The sequence below is a fragment of the Phyllostomus hastatus genome, unplaced genomic scaffold, assembly GCF_019186645.2.
Source record: "Phyllostomus hastatus isolate PE091 unplaced genomic scaffold, TTU_PhHast_1.1 phas_scaffold_28, whole genome shotgun sequence".
In the NCBI taxonomy this organism is placed as follows: Eukaryota; Metazoa; Chordata; class Mammalia; order Chiroptera; family Phyllostomidae; genus Phyllostomus; species Phyllostomus hastatus.
Window position 1 is genome coordinate 6,914,106 of NW_025334022.1, and position 20,619 is coordinate 6,934,724.

Consider the following 20,619-nt stretch of genomic DNA (forward strand, 5'->3'; position numbering starts at 1 on the left):
ATGTGAATAAGTAACAGTCTTATCATCCACTCATTATCCAAAATGTTTCAGTTTCTCATTTTAATCAAGCTTTAGACTATCCAAAATATAAGGTGTGGGAGATGGGGTGCCTTATAGACCTTATATGGGGTCAATGGAAGTGATTTGCTTCATAATTCAGTAAACAAATAAAAGTGCTACTCCTTGCCATTCTAAAAAAATCAAGCTTTCTCTCTATTATAGGACACTTGAAATAACTCTTTCTGGAAAAAGTGAGCCCCAAAATAAGTTCTAACAACAATAATTTCATATAACTTTTATTGAGTTCTGCACTTTGCACCTAACAAGCAGAGCTAAGTGAATGATCACTCTTTTCTTGTCATGAAAACGTTCTCAGCTCCCTGAAATGATTTGACTTACCAAAATGAACATGAGGCTTGGTTTTGCAGAATAGCAAACCCTTTTCATGCTTACCTACAGGACCAGATTCTCCTGGAAGTCCTGGGTTCCCAGGAGGACCAGTAATGCCTTTTGGTCCAGGAAGACCATGGGTTCCTAGAGCAAAGTGTTCAGTTTAATCAAAAAAGAAAAACTGTGCTGCTTTGGGAGCTACAACTCAAACTTACAATTTATAGTGTTAGCATAGAAACAGTGAAGAATAGAAAAATACACAAAAAGATGCTGGTGTTTGCTAGGTGTTTTAAGAATTTTAAATTTTAAGTTTATTTATCTAGAGGCTATATTTATTATATATTCATAATAAAAGTAACTACCACCATATTATACTAGTAGAACTGGCAGGATTCCATTGTATAGATATATCAAAAATTTTAATCTATTCATACATTTTTGAACATTTGGTCATGCTTTAGCTATTCCATAATAGATACTATTGTATTTATAGAAACTTGGTCTAATTCTAGTTATGGGTTATTATGAATAATGCTGCTATGGATATTTTTGCATTGATATTTTTGCAGGTATATGTCCTTATTTATCTTGGGTAAACACCTACATAGGAGTGGAACAACTGAGTCAGAGAGCAGGTGTGTATATATATATATGTACACCTATATATCTATAGATACATACCTATATAGATATATATCTGCCAAACCATTTGATGTTCATAATAACGTTTGGAAATTCCAGTTGCTCCAGATCTTTGAACAACACATGCTGATATCAGTTGTTTTAATAGCCATCCTTATAGGAATGTAGTGTTAATTTATTGTGATTTTAATTAGCATTTCTCTGATGGCTAAGGATATTGATGAACTTTTCATGTGCTAGTGGCCATCCATATACCTTCTTTTATAAAATATCTGCTCAAAGTTTTCCCCATTTAAAAATATTAAACTGTATATTTTATTATTATTATTGACTTGTGGATGTTCTTTATATATCCCAGAAATCAGTCATTTGTGAGATATATGTTTTGGAAGTATTTTCTCCTACTCTGTAGCTTCCCTATTTATTTTCTTTCTTTTCTATTGTTTAGAGTATATTTTATTGATTATGCTATTATACCTGTCCCATTTTTTTCTCCCCTTTATCCCTCCCCTTAGTTAATGTGCATGGGTCGTACATATAAGTTCTTTGCCCTCTCTATGTCCTATACTATTCTTAATCTCCCCCTGTCTATTCTGTACCTACCAATTATGCTTCTTATTCCATGTACCTTTTCCCCCATTCCACTCCCTCCCTTAAGCCACTGATAACCCTCCATGTAATCCCCATTTCTGTGATTTTGTTCCTGTTCAGTCTATGGCCATACCACCCTGAATGCGCCTGATCATGTCTGATTCTGTTCCTATTGTAGTTTGCTTAGTTTGGTTTTGTTTTAGTTTTTTAGGTTCAGTTGTTGATGGTTGTTTGTTGTCATTTTACTGTTCACAGTTTTGATCATCTTTTTCTTAGATAAGTCCCTTTAACATTTCATATAATAAGGGCTTGGTGATGATGAACTCCTTTAACTTGACCTTATCTGAGAATATATATAATGATTCCATTTATATGAATTTAAAAAACAGGCAAAATTAATCAATAGTGACAGAAATCACAGTAGTGGTTACCTGGGGGTGTGGGTTCACTGTGAACAATGGGTAAGCTTTATGGTGTGAAGGAACTATTTTATATCTTGATAAGTATGGTGAGTGTGTGGATATATTAACGGGTAAAAATGCATCTATAGTCTTGTACACTTTACTGTGTGTTATATTTCAATAAAAATCTTAAGAAAAAGATATCTAAAGGCCCACTCCATCCATGCCACTGTTTATTCCAAAATAAACAAAACAAATTAAATACAAGCATAAACAGAGGAGGGACTATAACAATCTAATAGTTCAGGCCACTTTTTTGTTTATAGTACTAAGTCCATTTGCTTGCATGACATGGCCCTTGTCATTTTAATGAACTGGATGATTGTTCATTCTACCAACAGCCACCCACTGTGTACCTGAGTGCAACGTTCTAAGAGAATCAGAATCAGGCTGGGGCTTGGCAATGCACATTATCACCCATAAAAAGAGTAAGGCCCCTTAATTGAATTATGGCTAGCAATCAAAGATTGAAAAATGCTCCACCAAATATTATCTCTGTCCACAGGATATTGTCCTGCTGAGTTTATAATATTCATTCTCATTTTATACAGAAAGAAATTTGGACAAAGAAATGTTAAAGATCTAGTTCAAGATTGTGTTGCTAGTCAGTATCTGATTGGGAAATAGAATAAAAGTCCACCAAATAAGACTATGCTCTGTGATATTGGCTACAATAAATAAGGAAGGAGAGAAGGAAGCATTTAAGAAAAATATATTACCAGGAAATCCAGGAAGACTTGGTTGTCCTTTTGCTCCTGGGGTCCCTGGTAATCCAGGCAAACCAGTATCTCCTACAGGACCTTTGACACCAGGGTTCCCTGGGAATCCAGGCAGACCAGGTTCACCCTAAAATATAAATAAAAAGATAAAACTGAAGTCTTTCCATTTCTCAGATCATATAACAAGACAACATTAAAGAGATTTTACTATGTGTTAAATTGCTTCATTTAATCATCTCAAAAGCCCTTTGAGTTAGGTTTTATCATTTCCATTTGTAAATAAGAAAACTGAATTTTGGAGAACTCAAGTGCCTAAGGTTGCCAGTAAGTGGAAGAATTAGGATTTGCATCCAAGGCCTGTCAGAGTCCAGAGCTCTTGCTATACCCCTGATATATTATATAAATGCATTATTGCCATTAATCCTTAACAACACTATAAGAAAGATACTGTCATTATCCTTTTTTACAGTGATTTAGCTGGTAAGTGGTAGAATCTGGATTTGGATCCAAATAGTCTGATTTCAGAACCTGTGATAATCATTCCTAGTATGCTACAATAAAATTCATTACTTAGAATAAGCAGGCTCTACTGCAAAAAGTTAATTTCATCTTAACATAAAGAAGTCTGTCATTCTTCAGTGGACATCTCAAATCCCATTTCTTCCATGACACCTTCCAGGGCACAGAGCTTACCCTAAGAATTTAGTGTAGATTCTTATTCTGTCATGTCTATAATGGTTTTACATATGCATGTCTTCACTCTCCAACTACAATGAAAATTTCTTTGGGGTCAGAGACAATTCATATATAACCATTTTTGCTTAATGAACATTTGTATTAAGTTCTATAGTAAATACATAGAAAAATTCAGACCCACTTTCACAAGTTAACAGTTTTCCCCAAGAACAATGAGAACATATGTCATAACGTTATATCTATAGCTATCACAGTATTCACTGCTCTGCTCATGAGAATCATGACCTATCTAACAAACTGTTAGTATTCAATATCATCTATTGAATACTTCCTCCCAGATTTAGTGCTTATGTTTGTCTAGGCAAATCAGATAATCTATTTGTGATTCAATTTTTTCTGCACTATAGTAAAACCTTTTTAAACTAATGCCCTTTACACCTCCTCTTTTAAAAAAATCAAGAGACTTGGGCTATACATAAACAATGCCTATCTGGAACAATCCAGCTATTATTAATATAATGAGAACAGTTTGTATGACATCAATGTAACCTGGAAGACAAGAAGAGTATACAGGAATGGGTATATGTGAACAATGACAACTTAACTGTACTAGTAAGTCAGTGGGGAAGGTAGATACCATTGAGTGAGCATGTGTACTATGTGGCCATAGCATTCAAAATGACTGAGCAAGTAGAACAATGAATCTGCATCAAATTTTGTGTTAAGCTTGGACATTCCTCCACAGCAACTACTGAGATGATTTAGAAGGCTGCAGCTATGGGCAAGTGGTGATGGGCAGCTGCATTACAACATACCCACTCATGCATCACGTCTCCTGCAGAGTATTTTTTGTGAAACACCAAATTAACCAGGTGACTCAGCCCCTCTACAGCCCAGATTTGGCACCCTGCAACTTCCGGCTTTTCCCCAAACTAAAGTCACCTTTGAAAGGGAAAAGATATTAGACCACTGATGAGATTCAGGAAAATATGACAGGGCAGCTGATGGGGATTGGGAAAATTGTGTGAGGTCCCAAGGTGCCTACTTTGAAGGGGACTGAGGCGTCATTGTTCTATGTACAATGTTTCTTGTATCTTCTTCAATAAACATCTCTATTTTTCCTATCACATGGCTGTACACCTTATGGACAGACTATATATATATATATATATATATATATATATATATAAAATATACATAGTACATATATATATATAGTCTAAACATTCACACATGTAATAGGGATACAATTAAATTTTGGATTGAATTGGTTCCATCTTAGGTATTTACACAGAAAAGCTTTTAATAAAATATCGTAATTATTCTTGTAATTCATGAACCAATGACATTTATATGCTAAAATGAAAAAACAAGAAGAAAATTCAGATATTCTAATGGTAAACTTGAAAGGTAGTAGACAAACTATGGTGAAGTATGTTAAGTTCTAGAAATATCACAATCCATAATTTCAACTAGTACTTGTTCTTTAATACAGTTCTTTTTCACTACCTTATGGCCCTAATCCTTCAAAACCATTTAAACTGTAAAAAAAGAGTAAACATTTTACTGGGATTTCTGAAAAGAACTAAAATTTGCTAATTAAATTTTATCTAAACTTTTATTATTTATACCTACTTTCAGAGGAAACAATGAACTTCAAAAGAGGTAAGCAAGAAGACTGACAGCTGTCAGAGGGGTGGGGGCAGAGGAGGCCTGGATGAAAGACGGTGAAGGGATTAGCCAAAGAGCATATATGCATAACCCATGGACACAGACAATAGTGTGGCAATGGCTTGTAGGAAGGGGTAGCAGCGGTGAGGCAGGGAGGCAAAGGTGGGCAATAAGGACATCTTCAATAGTGTCAACAATAAAAAAGAGAAAAAAGATAAGAAAGGAGATAAAAATGAAGGCAGTATTCAGAGAATCAACAAAATGGCCAGGAATCTTGTAAATCACTCTGATAAAGGGAAATTATAGTATACCTACACTTTTAGCAAAAGCTAGACATGACTTAAATATACTTAAACCACAAATATGTACATTTCTTCTGCCAGGCTTTGATAATTTTTTAAAAATTTAGATATAAGCAACATATAATATTATATTAGTTTCAGATCTACAACATAATGATTTGTTATTTGTATATATTTGTGAAATGATCACCACAATAAATCTAGTTAACATCTATCACTTTACATAATTACAAAACTTTGTTCTTGTGATAAAAATGTTTAATATTCAGCCCTGAGTGGTGTAGGTCAATGGATTGAGTGCAGGCTGCAAACCAAAGGGTCATGGGTTCGATTCCCAGTCAGGACACATGCCTGGGTTGTGGGCCAGATCCCGGGGCGCACGAGTGCAACCACACATTGATGTTTCTTTCCCTCTTTCTCCTCTACTTCCCCTCTGTCTAAAAAAAAATAAAATCTAAAAAAATGAAGCCTAGAAAAATGTTTAATATTCACTCTTTAATCAAATTTCAGTATATTTACAAAAGACATCATGGTGTACATTATATCCCATGACTTAATTATGTTATAGCTAGAAGTTTATAATTTTTGAATTTTATTTCTCAATTATAGTTTACATTCAATATTATTTTGTTTTTGTTTCACGTGGACTGCATAGTAGTTAAGGAAACATTTATACAAAGTGGTTCTCCCAAAATTTCTACTACTCACCTGGCATCATACATACTTATTACAATATTATATTCCCTATGCTGTACTTTATATCTTCATAACTATTTTAACTACCAATTTGTACTTCTTAATCCCTTCACCTTTTTCACCCTAGTACCCCAAATCCCTCCACCCCTCTGGCAACTGTCAGTCTGTTTTTTGTATCTATGAATCTGTTTGTACTCTTTAATTCCCTTCACCCATTTTGTCCACATCCACCCTCCACTTTTGGAAACTGCTATTCTTTCTCTATACCTATGAGCTCATTTTTTTTGTGGTTGATTTTATTTTGTTTATTTATTCATTATTTTTAGATTCAATGTATAAGTGAGATCACATGGTATTTGGCTTTCTCTGTCTGACTTATTTCACTTAGAATAATACCCTCAGCGTCCATCTATGTTGTATCAAATGGCAAGATTTCCCTCTTTTTTATGGCTGAATAATGTGATATGTGTGTGTGTGTGTATTATACCATTGCATTATTTTGGTTATCCATTCATCCATTGTTGGATATTTAGTTTGCTTTTATAACTTGGATTTTGTAAATAATGCTGCATGAACATGGGAGTGCATTTATCTTTTCAGGATAGTCTTTTTTTCTTTGCATAAATGCACAGAAGTTAAATTGCTCATTCACATTGTAATTCTATTTTAATTTTTTGAGGATGGTCCATACTGTTTTCCATAGGAATAGCAGATACATAGTTCTATCCAAAACATTCACAGAGACATTTGGTCCATGCCAAACATTCCTTGATATTTGGTCCTGTCCCAAACATCCACACTTAGAAAATGTCCCTGGTTCAAATAGCCCATGTTTATTTCTAATTTTGGGATTACAGAATTAACACATAAAATACTGTCATGTTTTATTGGTCCAATAACTGTGTTGTAGTTTTATTTCCAATAATAATCCTTCTTGCCTCAGTAGTGTAGATGATAATGGAAAATGGAGTCAGGTAGATGGGTCTGGTTTCAAGTCTTGCAGAAGAGGGGAATTTATATTAACCATGGTCCAATAATCTACATGGATGTATTTTGTTGAAAAAATTTACATCAATATATATAAAGGATATTGGTCTCTAATTTTCTTATAGTATTTTTGTCTGGCTTTGGAATCAGGAAAATGCTGGCATAATAGATTGAGTTTGGAAGTGTTCCCTCCTTTTCATTTTTTCTTTTGGAAGATCTTGGCCTAACATATGGTCTATTCTGGGGAATGTTCCATGTTCCCTAAAAAATGTGTACTCTACTGTTGTGGTTGGAATGTTCTATATACTGTATGTGGTTGGGGTCTGTTTGGTGCAACTAACATTGTCCATTTTAATAACTGTTTTATTTGCTTTCTTATTGAATATAGCAGTTATTTATATATTTATATATTTTATATACAAATCTCTGATATATCTATCACTTGTAAATATTTTCTCCCTTTCTGTGGGTTATCCTCTTACTTCCTTGATGTTATCATTTGCAACACAAAATTAAAAAAAATAATATATTCCAATTTATATTTTTCTTTGGTTGTTTGTACTTTTTCTGTAGTATCTAAGAAATCATTAACCTAACTGAAAGTCATGAAGATTTAATCATGTTTTCTTCTAAGATTTTAATTGTTTAACTCTCATATTTAGGTCAATTATCCACTAAGGGTTAATTTTTGTGTATGATGTGATTTAGGGGGCAGAAATTCATTCATTTGCATATAGGTATCTTCTTGTGCTTAGCATCATTTGTTAAAAGATTTTTATTTCTTCTAATTGTCTTAGCACCTTTGTTGAAAATCAACTGACCAAAAATGTACAGTTTTATTTCTGAACTCTATTTCATCAATTCCTATGTCTATCCTATGCCACTATTACACAGTCTGGACTGCTGTAGTTTTATCGTAAATTTTGAAACTTAGTAAAACATACTATACAAAGTGAGTCCTCCAAATTCATTCTTTTATTTTCAAAATTATTTTGATTATTCTGGATTCCATGTATTTTCACAGGAATTTTAGGATCTGCTTGTCAATTTTAGCAAAAAGCAATCTGGGATTATGACAGATTGTTTAGAATCTGTTGTATGATTAAATTTTAAGAATATACTGAGGACATTTGCCAATTGAAGCATTTTCTGCTTCCATTCGTTATAATTTCAGAGATGAGTTTTTATGGTAATTTTGCTTCCAGTATATAAATGTTAAAATTCAGTGAGTACAGAAAAGAATATATATGAACAAACTTAGAAATATTTTAAAATGACATTTCAAATCAATGAGTAAAGAATGAAGTTTGACCTTACACAATATATAGAAAAGGTCATATGGATTAAAGATGTTCATATTAAGAACAAAATCAAAAAGGTACTGGAAAAAATAAGATTATAAAATTCTTAGGATATAGAAGTCTTTATAACAATCAGAAAACTGTGCTCCTGATCTTTACCACCAAATTTGCTTCTCCCCAAATCTTTCCTATCTCACTGTTTAGCAATTCCATTCTTCCAGTTGCTCAAGACAGAGTTTAGATTCATCCTTGATATCTCTCTTTTCTCCTATTCTATAAGCAAATTGTGCTGGCTTGACCTACAAAATATATTAATATTCTGACTATTTATTATTTCCACTACCTCAGATATTCAGTTAAGACTACTACTGCACTTTTATTAATTGCCTAAGTTACTTTCTTTATGTCTTTTCAAATTAGTTAATAATAACTGGACAAAGACCAATAACCCCTTCACTAAAAAGGGAAAAGAACACCAAAACCAGGCAGAAATAAGCCTTTAGTTTACTGAAACATCCAAAGAGATTAAGATTAAGATAGAGGTAAAGAAAGAAATCAGAAGCCCCCTCCCCACTTTTTTGGACTGGCTGCAAACCCTAAAACATATCTCTTTACAATGTAAGAGAAAGAAGAAGGGATAAATTTCTTGTCAGAGTATACTATATTAGTCTATAGTTTATTTAATTAAGAATTAGGAATGAGCACAGTATTAAAAAAATCACATCTGCTCTGGCATATGTCTAGAATAGGATTACCTTAGGGCCAGGAAGACCTGGAAGACCAATGCCTGAAACACCAGGATCACCTTTTTCTCCTTTCTGCCCAGGTAATCCTGGGGATCCAGGTTGTCCAGGAACTCCAGGAGTACCAGGGGACCCTTTCACACCCTGAGGGCCTGTTGAACACATGCAACATGCAATATTTTACAAAATATGTTTTACTTGTAAAATACCTATGATATATATGACCAAATAAAAGAGTTTGAAACAGAACTCTGCAAATTCTGTGTAATATAATAATGAGCTTTACAACTAGGATTATATAAAAGGCTGTTTTACAGGAAGTTTAAGTGAAAGGTATACAACTAGAAAAAACATACAAGTTTATAAGTTTTTACTTTAAAGATTTCTAAAGCTCTGTGCCTTAATTCCTAGTTCAAATATTTGTATAATGAGAAGCTTTACCCACTAATTACCTTAGATATTGTCTCATTTTGATTTTGTGAACACCAGTCTCTTTTCTGATAACAAACAGAGTGAACCATCTTCCATTAGTGTATCTGAATATTTGGGAGATTTCATCACTCACCTGGAAAACCCATATCACCTGTGTTTCCTTTAAGTCCAGGGGGTCCTGTAAGTCCTGGCTTCCCAGGAAGACCAGGATTACCCTGGGGACCTAAGAAAGTCAAATTGGTAAAATTAAGAGAAGTCGGTAATATTGAGATTGCCTGATTCCCTGAAATGGGTCAAAATTAAAATGTAGTCATGGAATTGGATGGATCAAATATTAATACACAATCAAGTTCTGCAGATATAACTTGCATTAAATAGATATGTGGTGCCTAAGAAATCTCCTTAGGGACATACTACAATATAATCATGGTAATAGAGATCTCCTAATACAGACTTATTTTAAAAATTAAAAAATTTTACCAGGACACCTTGTTTCTTGCTTTAAAACTATTTCAAACACTCAAAGTCCTATTTGTTGCATGTGCATAACTATCCTTACTGTATCTGTCACATACAAATCCAATATAATGAGTCTGCTTTTAAAATATGCAGAAGTAGCTTTACCATGTAGATTCTAATTATATGAAAGCAAGAAGAGCAGCCCTGGCTGGTGTGGCTCAGTGGATTGAGCGCTGGACTGCGAAGTGGGGGATCGCTGGTTCGATTCCCAGTTGGGGTGCATGCCTTGATTGCAGGCCAGATCCCTGGTAGGGGGCATGGGAAAGGCAACCATGCATTGATGTTTCTCTCCCTCTCTTTCTCCTTCCCTTCCCCTTTCTCTAAAAAGATAAATAAATAAAATCTTTAAAAAAAAAAAAGAAGAGCAAAGTGGTAACGTGTCATGGTATACCCCCAGTAAATTTGTCCATGGATACATGTGTTGATGAAGAGGTTCTGGACAGTCACCTCCTACAGTCCTGGCTGCTGTGTTTACACATTCTTCCTAGAGGTTAGGTGCCTGAGTTCTATGGTGTCACATTGGTATTTTCCAAGGACCCCAATGTTGCCTTAAACATTTTTTCTTTCACATTTATTTCCAACTTGGAAAAGGAAAAACAGAAGATGTGAAGGACAGAAAGGGAGGTAATTTCTCTTTTCAACCACATTAAGGTAATGTAGTAGAGAAAAACAGACTTAAAGGGTTCTTGTGAAGATGGGGACTAGCTCCTCTTTACTCATTAGGGGCCTAACTAAAAGAAAATGGTTTATGAACCAGCAAGAAAGAGTTTTGTTAGCGATAAGAAAAATCCATGTTGACTGTATGAGGGTGATTAACATGGTTTAATAATTGACCTGTCTGAAGGTAAAGAACTAAAAAAAGCGAATTCTTCAGGCTCCCACCAGATAATTGTCTTATTTACATGTGTTGGAATTTATGTAAATAAAATCCAGCACCTTACTTGGATATACTTCTGGTTATGTGTAAACTTTGCTACCACAAAAAGAATAAAAAAATTTGACCAAAACAATCTATAAATCTCCTGTATTAATAGTTGGGCCAAATGGCAACATTTTTTTTTTTTGCTAAAAGAGAACTCCGTATCTCAGTAGCTACTCAACCTACTCAGTAGCTACTCATATTGCCATGACCAGATGGCACATGACACATGACATCACATATGACACATGACAAATGCATAATAATTTTTCAGGGTTTAGGATCAGCTATCCAATTGCTACAGGTGGTCTATCATACATACCTGGTAGTCCTGGTAATCCAGGGTTCCCACTCAGTCCAGGCTGCCCTGGGTCTCCAGGCAAACCCTGGTAACCTTTTGGCCCTGGCACTCCAGGAATACCTTCCAAGGAGGAGTATAAGAGACAAGTTAGGTTGATATCATAAATCTGTTAAATTAATTTGGCAAAGGAGGATACCAATATTCTGAACTGTGAGTGAAATACAGACATCAGTGATATACAGACATAGTATGAACCAACAGCACTGGAGTCATACTGAAGTCCTCACTTTTTATTTAGCTACCATTAAGAATTCAGAGCATTCAACAATTAAGTCACTTTCCTCTTTGGGCTATAATTCCTTACACTGTAAAATGAAGGATTTGGGACAGATTATCTCTAGGCTATCTCATATTTTACAATTACCTTTAATAACCCTATGTTAGAGGCAAGTACAGAGTCTTTACTAACTCTGTTTCACAGATAGCATAAAATGAAAAAGAATTCTTGCAAGGAGTAATTCAAGAAAGATATGTCATTTTAGCAATAAAAAATTAGATGGCCTTGCATCTTTTTTGACTACATACAAAACTACTGTGATGCCTTAAACACATTTTTGATGAAAAACAAAACAAAACACCAAGTCCTGCTCTTAAGGAAAATTTTAACATCAGTGTACATGCATACCCAAACACACACTCATGTGTACATATGGACTAACAATATTAATGATTACAAAACAAAGAGAGCCACAAACTTTACTTCAAGCCTGTTTTGGAGTTCCATGTTATTTGAAAGGCTATTCTATATAGATTTGATTATAAGTGTTTTATTGATTTGTACTTATCCAAATTTTCTGATGCTTTGCTATGAATGTGCTATATTTTTATAAAAATAACTTTTCATTAAAAATGCTATACTTCATAATTTATTTGGTTTTAATAAAATAACTATAAAAAGCACAGCTGTTCCCTAGATCTATTTTCAGTGACTTCACCCCAGGGCCCAGCTTGGCTGTTCAAATTGCAGTACTTGTTTATTCTGCCAAGGCAGTATAATAATGAAGTGTATTTAAAAGCCAAGTATGGCCTTCTGGTTAAGATAGAGGAGTAGGTAGACAAGCTTTGCCTCCTTGAACAACCAAAAGAAGGATCACAACTAACCTCAAGACAGAAACACCCAGAACTGCCAGAAAATCGAACTGAATGGAAGTCTGACAATGAAGGATTTAAAGAAGTCATATTCATCCAGATGGATAGGAAGGGCAGAGAGGACATGGTGTGGGGCAGAGAGGCGGTAGTGGTAGAATGGGCAGTCCTACATTCACGTGTGGTGGATAAAAATAGGGAGGGATACCTTGGGAGTGACCAATCTCACTGCCATACCAGACTGTGAAGTCCAGGCTCCAGAGCTGGGAAGAGAAAGCCTTATAAATTCTGGTTGTAAAAATCAGTGGGGGTTGGGGCAGTGGAAGAAACTTCTCGTTACTCAAGAGAGTCTGTTTAATGAGCCCACACAAACTTAGAACATATGCAAACCCTTCCACTCTGGGAATCACCACCAGGGCAACAGCTGGAATGGTGCCAGTTACATACAGGAAGCGGGTGAAGTGACTGGAAACAAGGTGAGTGCCGGGCAAGACTTCAGAAGCCAAGCAGAGTCATTGTTCCCTCTCTAACCCCTCTCCCCTACATAGCACTACAGAGTGGTGAAGTGGGTTGCCTGGCCATGGTGAATATCTAAAGCTCTGCCCCATAAAATGTAACACATATGCTAATACTGGGAGTCAAAATAGCTCTAACTAATACACAGAAACAAACACAGGGAGGCTGCCAAAACAAGAAGACAAAGAAATATGGCCCAAATGAGAGAATAGAACAAAACCCAGAAAAAGAACTAAATGAAATGGAGATAGCCAACCTATCAGATGTAGAGTTCAAAACATTGGTGATCAGGATGCTCTGAGAACTCATTCAGTACTGCAAAAACATAAGAGAGGAAATGAAAGCTACATTAAATGACATAAAGAAAAATCCACAGGAAACCACCAGTGAAGGGAAGGAAGCCGGATTCAAATCAACAATTTGGAACATAAGGAAGAAATAAACAGTCAGGTAGAACAGAATTTAGAAATAAGAATTCCAAAAATGAGGAGAGTATAAGAAGACACTGGGACATATCCAAATGTGCCAACATCTCAATCATAGGGAAGCCAGAAGGAAAAGTGGAAGAACAAGAAATTGAAAACTTACTTGAAAAAATAATTAAAGAAAATTTCCCTAATTTGATGAAAGAAATAGACATACAAGTCCAGGAAGCACAAAAAATACCAAACAAGTTGGACCCAAAGAAGACTACACCAAGACACATCACAATTAAAATGCCAAGGTTAAAGATAAAGAGAGAATCTTAAAAGCAACAAGAAAAAAGAAGAGAGTTACCTATAAAGGAATTCCCATAAGACTGTCAGCTGATTTCTCAAAAGGAACCTTACAGGCAAGAAGGAGTTGGGAAGAAGTACTCAAAGTGATGAAAAGCAAGGACCTACAACTTAGATTACTCTATCCAGAATGGAAGGGCAGAAAAAGTGCTTCACAGATAAGGTAAAACTACAGGAATACATCACTAGCAAGTCATTATTAGATGAAATGTTAAAGGGACTTACTTATTTAAGAAAAAGAAGATCAAAACTATGAACATTAAAATGACAATAAACTCACAACTACCAACAGCCAAATATAAAAAAAAAAACAAAAACAAAAAGAAAAACACACTAAGAAAACAACTATAAAAGAACAGAATCAAAGATATGGAGATCATATGAAGGGTTATCAGCTGGGAGGGGAAAGGGGAAAATGGGGAAAAAGGTACAGGGATTAAGAAGCATAATTGGGTAGAAAACAGACAGGGGGATATTAAGGATACTATAGGAAATGGAGAAGTGAAAGAACTTATACACATGACCCATGGACATGAACTAAGGAAGGGACTGCTGGAGGGAAAGGGGTACTGGGCAGAGGAGGGGGCAAGGGGGAAAAGTTGGGACAACTGTAATAATGTAATTAATAAAATATACTTTAAAAAAGCCAAGTATGATATGGATATCAAAATACTACAGGGCAACAATGTACCGCTCATCCCCATCTTGTTTCAGGGGTAAAAACTAAAGGACCAGCAAATTTTCCAAACACTGCAATCTGTTTTTCAAGTATTTGTGGCTACTTATCTTTTTCTCTCAACTACATCGTATACTACCTTCTGGAATCCTCAAGGTGACTGCCTAAATGTATTTTTAAAACCTCTCAGTGTGTGACATATAAACTAAGAAGACAATACTCAAACAAAAGTAGATCAATGAAATAGTAAAAACCAACTGGAAATTAATTTACATTACAAAAATGTGATGCATCTAAATACCTTTAGTTGGTGAATCCAAGACTACAAGTCACTTTTCATGACATTAAAAATTAAACTTTTGCTATACCTGGAAATGTATTAAAGAATAAATAAATCCATTTACCTGGTAAACCAGGGTCCCCCTTTCCTCCTTTTGAGCCCAGCAGCTCCAGATCCATTGGTCCAGGAGGGCCAGGAAGACCAGGTTCCCCTATACTACCTTTTTCTCCTGTAGGACCAGGAGGCCCTGGCTGACCCTGCAAACCATCATCACCTAAAACCAACAAGTGTGGAGAAGACAAAACATATATTTACCCATCTAGAGTTAATGAATATAAATATTATTTATATCATATGTTCTGCAGTTGGATAGGCCACTGGCTATCTAAAACACATTTTTTATATTCAAATGACAATCTCTCTTTCTCTGGGGTTCTTTGACTATTATAGAGACTGTAAATAAAGTCAAAATTTAATTCCTATATTTTATTATTTACCATGTCTCATGGTATCCAAACTAAATATGCCACCAAGTTGAACAAAGGACTTATTTAAATGCCATATCATATAGAAACAAATTGCAACCAATTAATGCTCTTTTTAAAGTAGTCAAATAAAAATATCCTGTATTGAAATACAGCAATGTTTAATTTTCTATCTTATATGCATCTGCCAGCAAACACTGAATATTACCTTTGAGACCAGGAGCACCACTTCTGCCAGGAATTCCCAAAGGTCCTGGTGGGCCTGGAGGTCCCATCACACCCATTTCACCTTTGGTACCTTTGAATAATATTGATAAGTAAATTTTACCTTTTCTGGACCTTGGAAAGACAAAAGGTAAATTATAAGATGTCAATTGGAAAACTATTGAGATTTGGAGGGAAAGCACTAAGTTTTTACCCCTTCTCTACTTTTGTAACTTAGTACCACTACTGTTGATACCCATAAATAAAAAGCCTCAATGTGGTAGCTAATATTCAAAGATGGTCCTCCTTAAAGAATGACAGGTCCCCATACACATACACATTGTGGCTGACTCTGTGACTTGCCTTTGACTGACAATGTATGTGACACTGTATGACTTCCAAGACTAGATCATAAGAAGTCTTGCAGCTTCTACCTGGAGCTTTTGGAACACTAAATTTTGGTTTTCGGAATTCTCTCCTTTGAAAACCACTTGCCTTGAAAGGAGGGTAACTACCCTGACACTACCATAGTGGAAGGAGCTCAAGCCATGTTAGGAGACGTTATAGATAATGAGATACTATGTGAAGAGGCTAAGGAACACTCATTTGTCAAACAATTGCTATTTTGGAAGTAGATCCTTTACCCCCAACCACTCTAGCTGATGCCACTAGATCAGAGCTAAGAAACTCATTAAGTCATCCCTTAATTCCTGACCTGCAAAATCTTCAGCAAAATAGAATGGTTGATCTTAACCATTAAATTTTGGGGTTGTTTGTTATACACCAATGTAGAATTCCCACAAAGTATAATGCAAATAGCAGTCACTTTCCTGCAATCAAAAACATTTAACACTTTTCCTTAAGGGATAGTGTCAATCCAGAAAGTACAATAAGAGAATAATAAGCCACAGTCACATCAGTTTTAATTTAATGAATTCAAAACCAGAGAAAACTTTAAACAAATTACCTGGTAATCCAGAGGCACCTACTTTTCCTGGAGGCCCTGGCAATCCTGGGGGTCCCATAGGACCAGGTGCTCCAGGGATCCCCGGACTGCCTCTGTCACCAGAGGGTCCTGGAACATCAAACCCAGGAGGGCCAGGATCCCCCTTCTCTCCTGGTATTCCATGCAAGCCTAATTAATACAACATCATTGTTAACAAGCGTTGAAGCAATTTTAAGAGATATATCTGGTTATTTTCCTAGCAATCAGGTACTAGAATTTGTATATAACAAACATAACAGTGAGTTAGAAACATTTTTGACATCATGTACATGAAATGACCTAGCAATCAAAATTAAGGATTTTCAAGTTCAAGGTTTGTGTGGAAAATGTCCAGCCACTGATAATATAATAAGAACAGTTTGCAAGACATCGATATAACCTGGCAACCAACGAGAGTGTACTGGAATAAGCATGCGTGAACAATGACAACTTCAATGTACTAGTTAGTGGGGGCAGTAGATGCTGTTGACTGAGCATGTGTACTGTGTGGCTGTTGCATTCAAAATGACTGATCAAGTAAAGCAATGAATCTGCATCAATTTTTTTGTTAAGGTTGAACATTCCTCCCTGGAAACTACTGGGATGATTCAGAAAGCTGCTGCTATGGGCAACTGATGATTAGCAGCTTCATCATGACAACACATCCACTCATGCATCATATCTGGTGCAGAGTTTTTTGGTGAAACATATAATCACCCAGGTGACTCAGCCACCCTACAACCCAGATTTTGTACCTTGTGACTTCTCTGACTTTTCCCAAAACTAAAGTCACCTTTGAAAGGGAAGAGATTTTAGACCATCATTGAGATTCAGGAAAATATGACAGGGCAGATGATGGAAACTGGGAGAACTGTGTGAGGTCCCAAGGTGCCTACTTTGAAGGGGACTGAGGCATCACTGTCCTATGTACAATGTTTCTTCTATTTTCTTCAATAAATGTCTCTATTTTTCATCTTACATTGCTGGATACCTTCTGAACAGACCTCATATATTTCTCTAAGAAAGTACTTTTCAAATTAGATCTGGTGAAAGATCCATCATTTCTTAATTCCTAGTTTCTCATGGACTAATTTTTTAAATTTTATTTTAATCATTGTTCAAGTACATTTTTCTGTCCTTTACTCCCATTCCAGCCCACCCACCCATCCCTCCCCACCTCCCTCCCATTTCCACCCCTCCAATGGACTAATATTTTTTATAAAATACAGTAAAATTACTAAAAAATAAAGTAAAAATCCAATGACAAATAGAATATGAGCTTACCTTTTAGTTACTATATTCAACAAATATAATTACACTGAGAAATTGCTATAAAAGTTTCTAAATGCTTATGTTTAATTTCTACTAATTCCAATGTAGACTAGTAACAGTCTGTGATTCTAAACTGGTCCTTGAACTTCTATTGCTCTAAGGTATTATAAATTATCGGGATATCTATAATCCAAAAAGTGATTAATGAGTAAGTCAGTTACATGGATCCTCTTAACTATACTTTGGCTTTGTATATGCTGTTTTAATAATTATTATTAGATTTTATTGTTATTTTGTTTCTCGGCATTCTAGCCAGGGTTTTACAGAAAAAGATATGACACCACAAAAATATTTAACCTTAGTAAGTTTCTGGAAGACTGAATTACTCCAACAAACAAGGTGGTTAAAAAGAATAAGCATAAGGAAAATAATTATACTACAAACATGGGGGGAGTTCCCACTCCAATACTATCATATAACTTACTGAGTCATTTAACATCGTTGGTCCTTGTCTGTTAAATGGGACATGTCATAACTGACTGTAAGCTGGGGGCTGAGGAATTAAAAATTCTAAGCATCTCTTTAACAATAAGATCTAATTTTATTGTTGAAGATCTATAAGCAATTATTTTTTGTAAGACAGCATTTTTTTAAAAATCTGTTTGATGTTATATACCAGTATGTCATTAAACTGATTTGAGAATTCCTTTTACTTAGCACAGAGGTTATGGTTCCATTGCTGACATTTTATAGTATAATACTATGAAAGGGAAAGAGGTTTTATATTATATTTGTGAAGTGTGGTGAGATACCTAATAATGAGCACTGTTACAGTTCTATACGAATCACTGACTGTTATGTTATGGCCCAGGTAGTTTCTTAATATCTGAGTATTCAAGATTACTTATTTATCCTTTGAAATATGACCCAAGACAACAATTATACAAAATAATGATAAGGAACCAAAGTCTTAAGTCTAGATAAATCATATTTTTTATGTTTAAAGCTTTACATTTATGATATAGCTTTTGAGGAGGAACTATAGTACCTGGTCAACCTAAAGTTCAAGAGGCAGGGTATTACAGTTCAGCAGCAAGATAAGCAAAAAAAAAAAACAAGAAGTAAGTTGCAAAAGAATCATTGGGTTAGGAAACAAAGCACGTAAAGATTAAATTTAAAATGTTTATAAATACATGTTAATAGATATTGATTTGCTACTATCATCTTAGTAATGCATAAAGAAAATTATTTTAGATATTAGCTCAGATATATACGATATTTTATAAATCAAAGGTATTTGCTAATAGAGATAGAATATTTACATTCACAAAAATTAAGTCTTTGAAAATGATCAGCTTTACACTTTTACTTACCTCTGATTTTTATTGCAATGAATAATCATTTTTAAAATTCTTGTTCAATTACAGTTGTCCCCATTTTCTACCCATTATTCTACCCCTCCCCACCCACCCCCACCTCCCACCCCTCTGGCTTTGTCCATGGGTCCTTTATACATGTTCATTGACAACCATTCACCTACTTTCCCCCGTTATCCTCCTTCCCACTCTGGTTGCTGTCAGCTTATTCTTTATTCCCGTGTCTCTGGTTATATTTTGCTTGCTTGTTTGTTTTGTTGATTAGGTTCCACTTACAGGTGAGATGATATGGTATTTATTTTTTACCTCAAAAAAACTGAATAGTCATTTTGTAATTAAAGCTTCTAAGGTTAGTTAGTATTTAAAAATTAATTTGATTTTATGCTGTTACATAATAGTTATAAATAACTCAATAGTTATTAGAGGATGACTATGGTTAAACAACCTACAGAAATATTTTTCTTAATTATTATTTTTAGTAGTAAAAAATACTATGCTGTACATTTAACAGCTTTGATCTTTTTCTGTGCATATTGCCAGGAATGGTCATTCTGGTACAATCAGGAGGAAGAAAGTCAGTTAAATTAAAAACTCTGCTGAATCTCCTTATACAAAAACAGGAATTACATGGGTATATCTATAGAGGTTAAGTGCATTAGGGTTGTATGGGTGTTCTAAATTTATTGGTAGCCCAATGGAACCAGTTAATGGAAAAAAAAGAAAAACTTAAAAAACATGTATTATCTGTGAGAAGTTTACATACACACACACTGCAAAGAGGTTTTATAGCCAAGAAAGTTTAAACACTGTAATATACTCTCATTCATTTATGAAAATGACATTAATATATCTTAGTTTCTTTGATTCACATTAGTCATGACGAACTTGAGCCATTCAGCCACATACTTTGTCCTGAGACTGCACAAGCATTATAATAAATTTTTGGATATGGAATTGAGTATATATAAGTGAGCACTAGAAAGAATAATTAAAATAGTAATCTTCTAGCTAATGGCCAAGTCAAATAACAAGAACCAAAAACTTCAATTTCCACATGGGATGGAAAAGCAATTTACTTTTTGTCTCTTGGCATTTTTTTCTTTTATTTCCCTGCTGTCAAATGAGGAACTGATGATATCTAACAGGTCCTTAATTTATGAACATGCATTCAACTGTTATAGTCTGCCTTGAAATAGAGAATGACAAATAGTAAAACATAATTAAATAATAGCAGAAAATGAGTCAACAGAAAAGACTGGAAAGCATAATGCAAACATACACTGGAGATAGGATAATATACTTTCCATTAACCACTATATTACAAAATGAAACACAGTAAGTGTATTAAATAAATTTCTTATTTAAAAATTGGTAGTAAGAATTTCAGTCATGCAGTATAAGTCAGGGTTATCAAGATGTTAGTAATAGTCTTGCTGATCATCATGCTATTAAAATGGATAAACAGAAATGATATTTTTTGAAATGGGTTAGGATAATATTTGGCTTTGGTGATTTAATAAAATTTACTTTGAA

General features: G+C 34.7%; 1 protein-coding gene across 1 annotated transcript in view; it reads right to left on the reverse strand.

Annotated features, from left to right (window-relative positions):
• Positions 1–20,619, reverse strand: part of COL4A5 (collagen type IV alpha 5 chain) — a 304,752-nt gene that overhangs the window by 31,087 nt on the left and 253,046 nt on the right. The window contains exons 31-38 of the mRNA XM_045817489.1: positions 16,421–16,588; positions 15,458–15,547; positions 14,889–15,038; positions 11,392–11,490; positions 9,765–9,854; positions 9,212–9,351; positions 2,804–2,930; positions 454–534 (exon numbers count right to left, since the gene is read on the reverse strand). Of these exons, the coding sequence (XP_045673445.1) occupies positions 454–534; positions 2,804–2,930; positions 9,212–9,351; positions 9,765–9,854; positions 11,392–11,490; positions 14,889–15,038; positions 15,458–15,547; positions 16,421–16,588 (945 nt within the window). The remainder of the gene's footprint in view (positions 1–453; positions 535–2,803; positions 2,931–9,211; positions 9,352–9,764; positions 9,855–11,391; positions 11,491–14,888; positions 15,039–15,457; positions 15,548–16,420; positions 16,589–20,619) is intronic.